The sequence below is a fragment of the Melitaea cinxia genome, chromosome 15, assembly GCF_905220565.1.
Source record: "Melitaea cinxia chromosome 15, ilMelCinx1.1, whole genome shotgun sequence".
In the NCBI taxonomy this organism is placed as follows: Eukaryota; Metazoa; Arthropoda; class Insecta; order Lepidoptera; family Nymphalidae; genus Melitaea; species Melitaea cinxia.
This window is the reverse complement of record NC_059408.1, coordinates 11,911,398-11,924,877: the sequence shown is the minus strand read 5'-3', so window position 1 is coordinate 11,924,877 and position 13,480 is coordinate 11,911,398. Positions and strand designations below refer to the sequence as shown.

Sequence of the window (13,480 nt, the reverse complement as noted above, 5' to 3'; positions counted from 1 at the left end):
TAGCTTCACATTATGAATAAAGACATTCTGTGGTATATTTAGTATCAGCATTGCACCCGTGCGAAGCCGGGGCGGATCGCTAGTATTGAATAAATCAGCATTTACATTCTTTGATTGCTTTGTCCAAGATTAGTTATAAATCGGAAAGTGAGATACACTCATAATATTTTGGATGAAAAATAGTTAAATTTTATCGATCCGTATCGATCGTATATTTTAATTTTTGAAGTAAAACTTCTTTACGCTCGCTTGACTTGGGGAGGAAGCTGGTGAATGCGTGACAAGAGTGTTACGAAAAGTGTTATCGGGCGAGGCGAACGGAAATTGACAGTGAGATATAAGTTAGTGAAGATAGAAAGAGAGAGAGAGAGAGTTACGTTTTACTTCAGTCGTGTGGTTTAAAGCAAGCACACTTTTTTTCGTCAATTTTCTTTAAAATATGTACATAAATCCTTTTATAGTTAAATTTCTTAAGGTATTCTCTACTTTAATTTTTTTTATATTTCAATGATCTTTGGCTACTATCTACAATTTATGTCTGTGCCGACATACCTTTTTATAAATTAACTAGCTGCCCATGGCATACGTCGTTCTGTCCATACTTAATATTAAAAATTAAATTTGTTCACGGAATTTTGTTTTCAATAGTTTTCATTTTTTCAGTATTAAAACCTTCCGTGGGCCCTAATGAATATACAAAAAAAAGTTTGCCATATTTGTCGAGCCATTCTTGAGTTATGCGCTTAGCAACATTCATTTTTATTTACATAGACTAGTTGCCCGGACAGACTTCGTTCTGGTAAAAGTTGATAGTAAATACCGGGTAAAGTTTTAAGGAGTTATGCGTGAAATGAACAGTGATAGTACTAACGCATTCTATAAATAATGTACGGTCTAAAAACACCTTTATATACTCTTTGTCTAAAAATACGAGCATAATGCGCGAGGCGCACGTGTTCGACAGTAAGAGTTTCGCTTTTCTGAAATTGTTGATTTTGTGACCGAACTTATTGCTAAAATGAGTATCAAATACGAAGTAAGGATTAATGAAAAATTAGGCAGGTTTGTGTAGTCGTGAACTATTTTACAGTTTTATTCAACGCTATTAAAAAAAATACATTATGAAATTCGTTTTTTTACACTAATTGTAATAATAATAAATATATATAAACGGTAACATATTTGAAGTTTAACTATAATAACTAATACGACAAACTAATGAGACAAGAATTTAAAAAATATGTTTTTTTTTCTAATTGACATTGTAGATATTTAGTAGCAGCAAAGGATTTAAAAGCCGGTGAACGGATCCTATCTGACCAGCCCTTTGTACTGGGTCCTAACAGTGACACGTCGCTTGTATGCTTCAACTGTTATCTGCCACTGATTAGCAAGTTCCTCGTCTGCAAGAACTGTGCAGTCGCACCGGTGTGTCCAGGTGACGGGTGTCCGGAACAATTTCAAAGTATGTTTTTGTAGATTTAACAATTAAAGTCGTTTACTGAAGGTAGAAAATATGTTGCTCAAAATCTGGAGCAGTGTCATTGAGAAAGTTCCTCAACCTTACAGAAAATCGCAGCCAAATAATACTACTATCAAGTAGTGTTGTGTCCCTGTAGTAAATAAGATAGCCAGAGGGGAGGGTCCAGGGGATACTTCTAGTGTTGAAGGCGTCCATAGATTACGGTAACCTTTTACCATCTGATGGGGCTGTCTGTTGCAATTAAATTGTATCAAAATATAACTACTATCCTTTCGTTTGTCAACCCTAATAAAAGGCTTAAAAGTAATGTGCATTCCTACTATGAAACTTACATTCATTGTAAAAACTAGACACGACCCGCAGTTTCACCTGCGTTAATTTGAGGAACAAACGTAGTAAAATATTTATATAGAAAATAGCTTTCCTCGGTAAATGGATTATCCAACACAAAAATATTTTTTTTAATATAACCAGTAGTTTCTGAGATTAGTACGTTCAAACAAACAACCAAACTCTTCAGCTTTATAGTATTAGTACAGGTATAAGGTAAAAATTTCGACTCCTTTTTATCTTAACGCACATACTGTAACATAGATTAGTAGTAGCTGTATCGGTCCAAAGAACACGCAGGCTAAGATCAATAGAACATATTTATTATTGGTTTTACTTCCTACAAAATTAAAAGAACGAGCTGTATTTCAGCCCGAGCCAACTGTTTCGATCCATATGTTTTATTACGTAATCTTTATTAAATTAAAATAAATGTATCATTAGAGTGGCACACGCAGCCAGAATGTGAATTCTTCCGGAACTTGAAACTTAACAAAGGAATAAGTCCTATGACGATGGTTCAAAACGTCGGCTCCTTACTGGTGCTACGAGCGTTATTGAAAAGAGACTTTAACAACCAGGAGTGGAAAGTTTTCATGGAATTGGAGACGCATTTAGACAGGCGGAGAGGAAGTAACGTTTGGGAATATTACAATAATACAGTTAAGGTATGTAATCTTTTTAACCGACTTCAAAAAAGGAGGAGGTTCTCAATATCACTGTATTTTTTTGTTACCTCAGAACTGTTTACTGTGTGGACCGATTTCAATGATTCTTTTTTAATCAAAAAGTAGTGCTTTAATTTTTACATACAATTGATGACATATAATTTTTGAGTTATATTTAATAATGCGTGTTTACGTGACTATTTTTTCGTCGACTTACGTTGTATTTATAACTCATAGCTTTTTACTCTGTATACCGATATTGATGATTCCTATTTTAATCTAAAGTTGATGCTTGACTTGTGGTCTTATTTAGTAGACGTATTTACTTGACAATTTTTCGTCTGCCTACGTTGTATTGCATGACGATGTAACTGAAGTTGGTTTTTATTTGTCGTTAGCGAGCACATACTTAATTGTTGTTTTAAAAATTATCTTAGTCGCATCCACTTTCCATGGAGGTTCTGGCAGCGTTTACTAGCAGTATGATATTTTATTATTGCATATATAGTCCAAAACATTTTTCCATACACAGTATGACTACTGTTATATTGTATTTAAGCTTACGTCTCTTGTTTTTTATAATTCTGATAATAATCTTGAACTTGTGATTGTGAAACAAGTATAATTTAAATCGTCATATAATTTTTCTTTTTTCTGGGGTCCACCCATTGTAGGTACCTATTGTATTTGCAGTTGTAACTTTAAGCTTTGTTTTAAATGTATTTGTGGTGTGCAATAAAGCTGTACAATAAATAATCAAGTAAAAAATTATCTATCTATCTTACTTCAGTTTATTCAATCACTCGGACTCCTCGACAATGGTCAAAATAAAGATTTAGTACAAAAGGTATGTGCGGCAATTGATGTAAATAGTTTCGAAGTACGTGGGCCTCCCATACCCGCTATAGAGTGTGCGGAAATCCTGCGAGGTGTCTATCTACAGGCTGCTCTGTTAGCGCACGACTGTGTTGCCAACACACATATATCGATTAATGACAGGAATGTGCTCGTCTGTCACGCCAGTACCGATATCAAGAAAGGAGATCTTATATATCATAATTATACGGATGCTTTAAAGGTGAGATAGTTTTATAATTAAACTAGCTGTACTGTGCTCGCGTTGCTTCGCTCTTTTTTATTTTTGTTCGTACCAACTCAGAAACATTCGTGGGCTCATGCATAAAACTATATAGGGGAGACTGGGTACGGTTGTGACAATTGAGGTTTGACCGCCAATAATTTTGTTAATTTACTAGTTAGTTGAGACAAAAATTACTTAAATCGTAGCTTGTATATATGTCCACATAAAAATACTGACATTTTGCCTCAAAATACTTTGTATTAGATATAGCATCAAATTTGAAAAAAAAAGAAAAGTGTCACAACCGACCACACCCCAAGGACGGTTGTGACAGTGGTTGGGGTCAGTAGTGACAGACATAAATATTCACAGAATTGGTTTATAATGGCTTTTATTCTTAGAAATGTTTAACATAACACAAAATACTTTTCTTCTATATAAAGTTTTACAGTTATAAATCAAATTAAATTAAGTCTACTCTTATAATTAATAAGGCACTGCAACATCTGATGTTATTATCACCATCTTCTTTAAAATCATAAAATCAGTCAAAGTGTTAACTAAATTTAAATTACCGGTAACTATAAAACTATTAAACTATTTAACGGTATTATAATAACAGCCATCTCATTCTCATCCCAAGTAGCAGGTCGGTTTATGTTGTATTTATTTGTCAGTTCAAAGGCCAGTTTTCGTACCTCTTTTTTAATAAGGCCAAAATATATTTATTTACGCGCAACGTGTGATATATATTGATAATAGCTCTTCTTACTCCTTAGAAAATACTTTATTATGAGCTGCATATCCCATGCTGATGCTGTTTACATCGTGATTCGCACCGACTTCATCACGTTAACGAATGTATCGTAACAACGACATGCGATTAATATTATGCAAATCTGCAGCTCTCCGTATAGAAGTCCCACGTTTTACTTCATCATAAGCATCCTACAAATATCAAACCGTGCTCTTTTGGTCTTTAGCAAGCGTTTTCTGGGCATCTAAAAGCAAAAACATAAAAAAATATATGTCACAACCGTACCCACTACATTTGTCACAACCGTACCCAACGCATACTTCTGAAAACAATAAAACACCATGAGTAGCCTAAATTATCTACGTAAAAAGTAATCATTGGTAATTAACTACTAATATTCAATTGATAACAAAAAAATATTTGCTATAGTATATATGTATACCAATAAAAGTAAATAATAAAAGAATCTGAATAAAAAAACTTACTTTTGGCTGCTGAAAAGCAATGTGGCCTCCTGCTTTTTTTTACGTTGGGCACTGGCTAACGCAATACTGGGCAACATGTGTAGACATGCATCGCGCTTCTTTTTTGTCTTACACTCTGCCCCGTATTCCGTATAGTTTCGCGGTTATAACGACTGTCACTACCGTACCCTGGCACAACCGTACCCAGTCTACCCTATATAGTTTAGACGACGCGTTGGCGCAACGGCCACAGCACTGGCCTGTGGCTGTTGCGCGTTCAATCCCTGCACATGACAAACATTTGTATTGGCCATACAGATGTTTGCCATGGTCTAGGTGTTTGTACAGTCCTTGTGGGTCTCCCCCACCGTGCATCGGAGAGCACGTTAAGCCGTCGGCCCTGGTTGTTATGATGCACACCAGATAGCGATCGTAACTCATAGTAGGGAATATATCCGCCAACCCGCATTGGAGCAGCGTGGTGGATTAAGCTCTGATCCTTCTCCTACATGGGGAAAGAGGCCTAGCAGTGGGATATTACAGGCCGAAGCGCTATAGATATTTTGTGTAGAAATATTGAATACAATGAATACAATGATTTTATCATCTATACATATAACAAAGACAAGCGCAAAGTGGATTGTGTAAAGTACTTTTTTTTTCAAAGAAATGATTTTGACTCATTCTGTGGCCGAAAAAATAATTTTTATTTGTACAGTATTAACGTACAACGGCTTAAAAATGCTGACCCTAGTTTGATGAAATTTTTGGAAATTATATCTAAACTAGCATCCCGCTCCTGCTTCGCCCGGTTATTTAACAAAAATTTCAAAATAATCTTTTTTCCCTATTTTTTTTTAAATATAATATAGCCTATGTCACCCGCGGATAGTGTAGCTTTTGACAGGGAAAGAATTTTTCAAATTGGTTCAGTAGTTTCAGAGCCTATTCAATGCAAACAAAGAAATTTGCTAAACAAAGGACTTACACATAAGCGATTCTTGTAACAATTAACGTCAGCATCAGCAAAACTGTGGTCATTGGCTAGCAGAGAACAAAGAACCATTACATAAAAATTTAACCATATTATGATCATTTTTAGGGAACGACATTAAGACAACAACATCTCATGGTAGGAAAATATTTCCTTTGTACTTGTTTCCGGTGTTCGGATGTAACGGAAATGGGCACATATATGAGCTCAGCGATTTGTTCCAATTGTAAAAACGGATATGTGTCGAAGAAAGGTGATATTTGGGATTGCAACAGTTGCGGGAAGGAAACCGAGAAATCGGAAATCGAATATAAGATACAGTGTTGTTCGGATAAATTTGAAGTTATAAGTATGTATATAAATTATTATTTAAACATTTAACGGTAAAAGTTATTGACGGTTTAAGCAAAATCTTCATCTATGGTAGATTATTCCTTTTTGCAAAATTTCATTATCTAGTGCCATCTTTTTATAATATTCCGTGACAAATTCAAAGAAAGAAATAATATAAGCACAACGTAGCCTACTAGACACAACACCCGTCTGGTCGGAGGATTCTCCCTTTTCGAGTTTTCATGGGTGGGTAAGGAGCTTTACACACTGTTCTTCTCACCCCTCCAAACTGGTGACCTCAACGTGATTATCCACACATTCGAAATACCTTTAAAACCTCAATATATCTTGTATAAGAAACTTTACTAATATTTTATTTATAGTCTATTCGCGTTAAGAAAATACTGAATAATGCCTGTTGACGAAATAAATAATAATAAATTAGAACAGCTTGTTAAAATTGACCATTTCAAGTAAACCATTCGGTTAGGCGTACCATAGTAGTTAGGTACTCGTTGTTTATTAATTAGTAATTTTTATTCCTTTTTGTTTAACTTATCTTCACAGATAAAAAAGACGACAAAGATCTTGAGGAATATATTAAAAACGTTTCATTAGTACTAGCGCCTAATCATTATTTACTTTTGGACGCTAAGCAGCGTCTTGCTGGTGTTTTGCGAGACATTATCAACAGAGAGCCGCGACCAACTAAGAAAGTGATGCGACGTAAGATAGATCTTTGTAAGGAAATATTACCCGTACTTGAGGTACTCAGTCCTGGTATTTGTAGGACTAAAGGTGAGCCAATAAATTTTTTCACTATACCACATTATTTTTTTTATTATAATACATGTATTTGTAAAAAATAAATAATTACGAACGTCATCAGTAATAAGTGTAATGTATGGTTTTATGTCAAAAAAGGCCCTACGGAATAGACTACTCTAGCGTAGAATTAAAACATTATCCATTTATAGAGAGATTCTCCTATATCGAGAGAGAGACCTATGGCCAGAACTGGGATGTTACAGGCTAAATCGTGATCGATCGTGATATAGAGGGAGTTAAAAATTAATTTATTATTACAGCTATTACTTTATACGAACTACATGCTACGACGGTGCAACTTGCAAAAAAAATGTTCGATGCGCGTGAAATATCCGGTTCCGCTTATGTGGTATGAAATTTTTATAAGCTATGATAACTTTGATCTAGCCACTATTAAATAGACTTGTGAGAACTGAGCAATTATTGCAATCAAATTGTAATTTAATAGTGATAGTTAAGTAAGCTATATTGTGTGTCTTATAAACAACCAATGAATTATAGTAGTCGAATCACAGACTAGACTGAACAGACTAGATGGATGAAAATATTGCAATTGTACTATTGTTTTATTCAATAATTTGTCTGCCAACCCGCAGTAGAGCAGATAGATTAATATCTGACCCTTCTTTTATATGGAACAGTTACAAGCTAATTGAGTTCAATTCATTAAAATTTATATCTAATAATTTAAATATTTTATATCAAGATATAATAATTTTAATATAAATTTTATATATAAATTTTAAATATTAATTGTATTTAAAACTCATATAACTCATCTGCTCATGTGCTTGTTTCATAGGACGAGTTACTGAATGCAGAGAAATATTTAAAGCGATCGTTAGAAATGTTGGTGATTGAACCTGGAAATTCTCCCGAAGGGGAGCTGTGCGCCAAAGCATTGGAAGAATACAGAGCACTAAAATTGTCGATGGCAAAACTTTTGGATGCTATGCATGCACAGGGAAAAACGTACCAGACCGAAAATATATCAGAAGTGTCAACCCATCCTGATGTTGACTAATATTTGGCATAACAATGTTTGATATCATATAAAAGATTATTTAATTGTAAAATGTAAAGTTTTCTATTTGTGATGATTTTTAAATGTATTTGTTATTACTGGAAAAGTTATAAAAAATAAACCAAAATGAGGGTTAATTATTTTTTATCATTTAACGGCCGTCAGTCCTGCGACACAGATGACCAGCCCACTGCCACTTCTACTTGCTAATTCGTTACTATTGTATTTAGTTACTTTCGTTTTCTCGTGGATATTCTCATTTCTAATCCTATCTTTGAGAGAAATCCCAAGCATAGCCCGTTCCATTGCACGTTGAGCGACTTAAAATTGGTGGTGTCCACGTCTCGGCTCCGTATGTTAACACAGGCAGGACGCATTGCTCGAAGACTTTTGTCTTCAAGTATTGCGGAATCTTCGAAGTGAAGACTCGACGAAGCCTGCCAAACGCCGCCGAGCTTCTCGAAGTTGTTGCGACCTAGTTGGATAGTATGGCCTAGGTAAATATAATCTTGAACAACTTCGAGAAGGGTACCATCGACCGATACCGTTTTTTATTTACTAAATTTTAATATTAATAATACCTAATTCCCAATACTTTTCTTTTCCTACACTACCTTAACGTTTCATATAGTATTTTTATTTAATTTCATGCTGTTTCCCGCGGTTTAGCTCGCATATAAATTGATTTTATTTTGAAAGAGACTGACATTATTTTTGATAAGATTTTTTAAATTTATTTATTTATTGATGTAGTGGATGCTAGTAGTTGTTACATTTATGATACGTTACAATATTAATTTTATTAAAAAAGGTGATTACACGTTCAATGTGATTCTTTAAATTAGCATAACTTTTTTATTTATGAACCGATTGACATGAACGAATAGTTCGGATAAGTCGTTTCTGAGATAAGTGTGCACAAATGCACAGACAAATAGACAAAAAGTCTGACAATCATTGTTTTGGGTGCTATCTGCGTTGATGAAGGTCCAAATAATATTTTTTTCTCACAGATCTTAAATCTACAGACAGCGACCCGTTATATTTTTATTATATGTATGTATTGATTACTTTTCTAAATGTATAGCCATAATATAAGCCACGAGTCTTGGATTTGAAATTTCAGTGGAAGTCCCATTTGTTATTCCTGACTGGAAATCTCGGCTTCGCAGATACGCGATTTGGAAATATTCGTCAATTGACCGACTAGTATATTTATTTCCATAATATAATATCTTATAGATTGAGAATGGAAAAAAAAATGTTTATTCATGGCATTTGTAGCCTTGAACTTTAATCTAATTACTAATCTATGTATATAAAAATTTCGTGTTACGACGTTATGTTCCAGACAGTGCGCTGTTACGGAACTGTTACGGTTGTAACTGAAAGGATCAAGAATAGAAAGCAAGCTTTATTGCCTCCGGAAAACTGGATGCAAGGCTATTGAATTTTATCAGCAATAATTCCATGAGTTTCTTAATTAAATGACTTTTTTGAATTTCGGATTTTAAGCTAATTTAAAAAGCTTGTAGCTCCAAGCTGGAGAGCTTTGACGCTTGAGCTGCAGCAATAGATGCGGGAGATCCTTCAATTCAGCCTGTAAGGCTACTTGCGAGGGATTTACAGGCGCATAACCTGAAGAAGAGATTAAACGCTGCCTCCAGGTCTTAAAGGAAGCAAATTGCTAGGGCAAAGTTCAAACACTTTAGCAGAGTTGACGAGAGATTATTGGGCTTTCCAAATGGAACCCGTGCCTTTTGGTTTCTTGCCAAAGCTGTCGAAGGTATCCTTCAGTCTTCACTTCCATCATTGCGCGAACCTGAAGGTTCTCTAAGTTTACTATGTTTTACACGGTCGTAAGAGACGCCATGAACATAGACCGGTGGAAGCAAATTATCCGCTCCAGATGCAACGCTGATGCTGACCACGATCCTCAGACATGAGGGACCGATAAGAGAGAGAGAGAGAGAGAAGGCTCCCTGGCACATTCTGCGAAAGAAAAAACGAAAATGCTTTGCACTATTTTTGTGCCTAATTCAACTCTTGACGATAAGGGGAGAGCACTATCGAGCGTTCCACAGTGCGAGCACGCTATGCGTAATGTGCGCTTTAAGCACGGTACCGTTCGTCGTGTTCTGCATTCCCTCGACATCAAGAAGTCCAGTGATCCTGATGGTATCCACACCACTTGGATACACGGTTTACAAGCAATGTGCGAGCTTCGCGCGCATTCTTCGCATGAGGTATGTAAGCAATCAAAGATAGCTGTTTACCGGGCAGGAAATTGGACAACGTCTGCCGGGTCCGCTAGTATAATCATGAGAAAGAGATGAAAATTTTCTTTCTTTAGATAATATTTAGCATTTACTTATTTGTTCATTGCTATCTGTGATAGTGAACTGACGTTTATCACATCAAAGAATAGATGCCATTGACCACTGACAGATGACTGACAGTCTGACAGAAATAAAATAAGTTGATTGGCGTTTAATATTAAAAGTATATACCATAATTATTTATAAAGACACATAATTTTAAAATCGATTTCTATGTGAATATAACGATTCCTTGAAACAACATTATCCGTATTTTAATACAATAAATCCGACAAATCAATAATCATACCACTAATAGTGAGTGTTCATTTAGATTTTTGGAGGTAAATAATGACCAAGACTTGAACTAAGTATAAACATGCAGGTATATTTTTCTTAACTTAGTTGTTATTTTACAGTCCAGTCATGGCAGATCAGACATCTATGTTGGCTGTGATTATTTTAGCGGTTGGAGTGTCTGTGCACTTTTCTTTACACAAAGTAGAGGAAGGATATGTAGGGGTTTACTACAGAGTAAGTAAATGTACAAAAAAATATATATATTTTGTAGTAATGATATATTTTAATTATTTAAACTAATCACAGGGAGGAGCTTTGTTACCAGTTACGAGCCAACCAGGCTTCCACATGATGATTCCAGTACTAACAACTTATAAAGCAATACAGGTATTGAAATATTAAAAAAGTAGTGAAATAAAATGAGTGAATTAGTGCTATTTTTGGTAATAACAAATAAAAGTTAAGGACAATAGGACTTGTTTTAAATCCATTTATTTTCTTTTTAGACAACATTACAAACTGATGAAGTAAAAAATGTACCCTGTGGTACAAGTGGCGGAGTCATGATATATTTTGAAAGAATTGAGGTAGTTAATAAGTTAGACCCTAATAGTGGTAAGTTGAATTGTAATTGATAAATTAAATCAATGTATAAATTAAATATGATTTTATTGATGTTTTTCATTAATTTAATCAATTAGAGTTCCTATTGCATATGGATTAATTTGTAATTGTTAATCGTTTATAATGTATTTGATTACAGTTTTAGATGTGGTGCGTAACTTCACAGCAGATTATGACAAAACATTGATATTTAATAAGGTGCATCATGAACTGAATCAGTTCTGTAGTGCACACTCGCTGCATGAAGTTTACATTGACTTATTTGATCAGATCGATGAGAATCTCAGTACAGTAAGTATAATGTTAACTCGAATACCAAGACTATCTAGAATAGTGGTGCATAATCAGTGGTCCCTGGAATGAACCAAAGTTGTCCATGAAAGGAAGGTGCAGCCTGAGTGACTCTCACTAGGCTATAGCTACGAACTCCAACTACTATACTACTAGTTACTCCAGATTTTACCAAAAACAGTTATTGGTCTGTGGCAAAATATACATTTTGACCAATTGTCCCCAAGCACTAAAAGGTAGAAAAACACTCAATTAGGATATAATTTAATAGTTACATTTTTATAATAAGAACAGCTCTACATTATGATTGATATGTAAAATGGGATATTTATCAATTTTCTTGTTGGTTGTTTTGAGTTCAGGTTATTTCACTAACATTCCAAGTATCATGGTCACTGGCCATAATGGAAAATACATATATAATTCTTAATATTAGGGCTCATGAAAGTACTAAAACTTATAGCTCCTAGCTAAGTTTTAAAAATATCTATTTAATTGAATTTCAAAGACCTAATCTAGTATCCAGTTAATTAATTTTGGTACATATTACTTTTATGTTCTAGTTTATATAACAAGTAACAATATAGTAGCTCATATACCTAATGATTATTGATTCCACATAATCTTATCTTATGTATTATGTAAGACTTTATAACTAATCATCTTTATACATATAAGTAACAATTGTTAAATAAATAATCAAAGATATCAATATTTTATTAATATGAATAATTATGAATAAGGTGTTTTGCTATTATTGTCTTACATTTTAATTTTCTTGTCTAGGCATTACAAAATGATCTCAACGAGTTAGCTCCAGGTCTAAAGGTGAATGGAGTTCGTGTTACAAAACCAAAAATACCAGAAGCTATAAGAAAGAATTATGAACTTATGGAGGCTGAAAAGTCAAAGTTCCTTATTGCAGAACAACATCAAAAGGTATACTTTACATGTGTTTTAAAATAAAATATATTATAAATTTTTATTGGTAAAATTGTATATAAAAAACTTGAATGGATTCAAGCTTTAAGAAATTAAAAAAGTCCAACTTATTCAGGTTGTTGAAAAAGAGGCAGAGACAGCACGAAGAAAGGCAGTAATTGAGGCTGAAAAGGAAGCTCATGTTGCTAAAATACAATACGAACAGAAGATCATGGAAAAGGAATCTCTACAGAAAATTGAACTAATAGAAGATAGTATCCACAAAGCAAAACAACAAACCAAAGCCGAAGCAGATTACTACCACCTTAAGAAGCAAGCAGAGGCAAATAAATTGCTTTTAACAAAAGAATATCTAGAACTGAAGAAATATGAAGCACTTGCATTGAACAATAAGATATATTTCGGCAATGATATTCCCAATATGTTTTTGCAAGCAAATGTTGGTGAGAGTTTTTCTAAAAATGTGCAGGTTGAATGAGTGATAATAACTCTTTCAAGACCAAAACTAGTCATACAATAGTGCTTGTTCCGAAAATATGGTCTGAAAACATTTAGTAATTTGTGTGCTGTGTAAAAAGACTCTGGTATACTAATGTGATTAAATGACTTTGTAATTGTTAGTTAAATTGATTATAGTTACTGGCTCGCATCTTAAGCGCTAAGTGATCTCCAGAACAATTGTTTTTATGTCTCTATTAATAGTATGAAGTAAAACATGGGAGTGAGAAGAATTTTTTTGGTAGGGATTGCACAGTCACACAGCACACCTGAACTGACTCATGCATCTTTAGTGATTTGTTACTCTTCCTTACTACAAGAGCATTACAAGTAGAGTACTAATTGGTCTACATACTATGTAATTATACTTATTTCTTTAATAATTAAAAAGATAATTTTTTTTTAATTTCTTACTTTTTATTTTATCTTAAATACTTTTTTTATTATATATATATATATATATATATATATAATATATATAATATATATATATATATATATATAATTTTTTTTAGTTGCATAACACTGCAATTTCTATATATATA

The 13,480-nt window shown here is 33.8% G+C and overlaps 2 protein-coding genes across 2 annotated transcripts; both read left to right on the top strand.

The window, feature by feature from the left end:
- Window positions 1-938: 938 nt before the first annotated feature.
- On the top strand, window positions 939-8,046 carry LOC123660168 (SET domain-containing protein SmydA-8-like). Its single transcript, XM_045595271.1, is given in 9 exon segments — window positions 939-963; window positions 1,229-1,465; window positions 1,550-1,552; window positions 2,258-2,481; window positions 3,272-3,559; window positions 5,886-6,126; window positions 6,678-6,908; window positions 7,199-7,287; window positions 7,741-8,046. Coding segments are annotated over 9 exon segments (1,560 nt in total). The 3' UTR covers window positions 7,963-8,046.
- Window positions 8,047-10,496: 2,450 nt separating this feature from the next.
- LOC123660325 (erlin-2-like) lies at window positions 10,497-13,341 on the top strand. Its single transcript, XM_045595427.1, has 7 exons — window positions 10,497-10,624; window positions 10,700-10,814; window positions 10,887-10,967; window positions 11,087-11,195; window positions 11,344-11,495; window positions 12,282-12,434; window positions 12,553-13,341. Exons 2-7 carry the CDS (start codon window positions 10,707-10,709, stop codon window positions 12,913-12,915), a joined length of 966 nt encoding a protein of 321 aa, XP_045451383.1. The 5' UTR covers window positions 10,497-10,624; window positions 10,700-10,706; the 3' UTR covers window positions 12,916-13,341.
- Window positions 13,342-13,480: the final 139 nt, after the last annotated feature.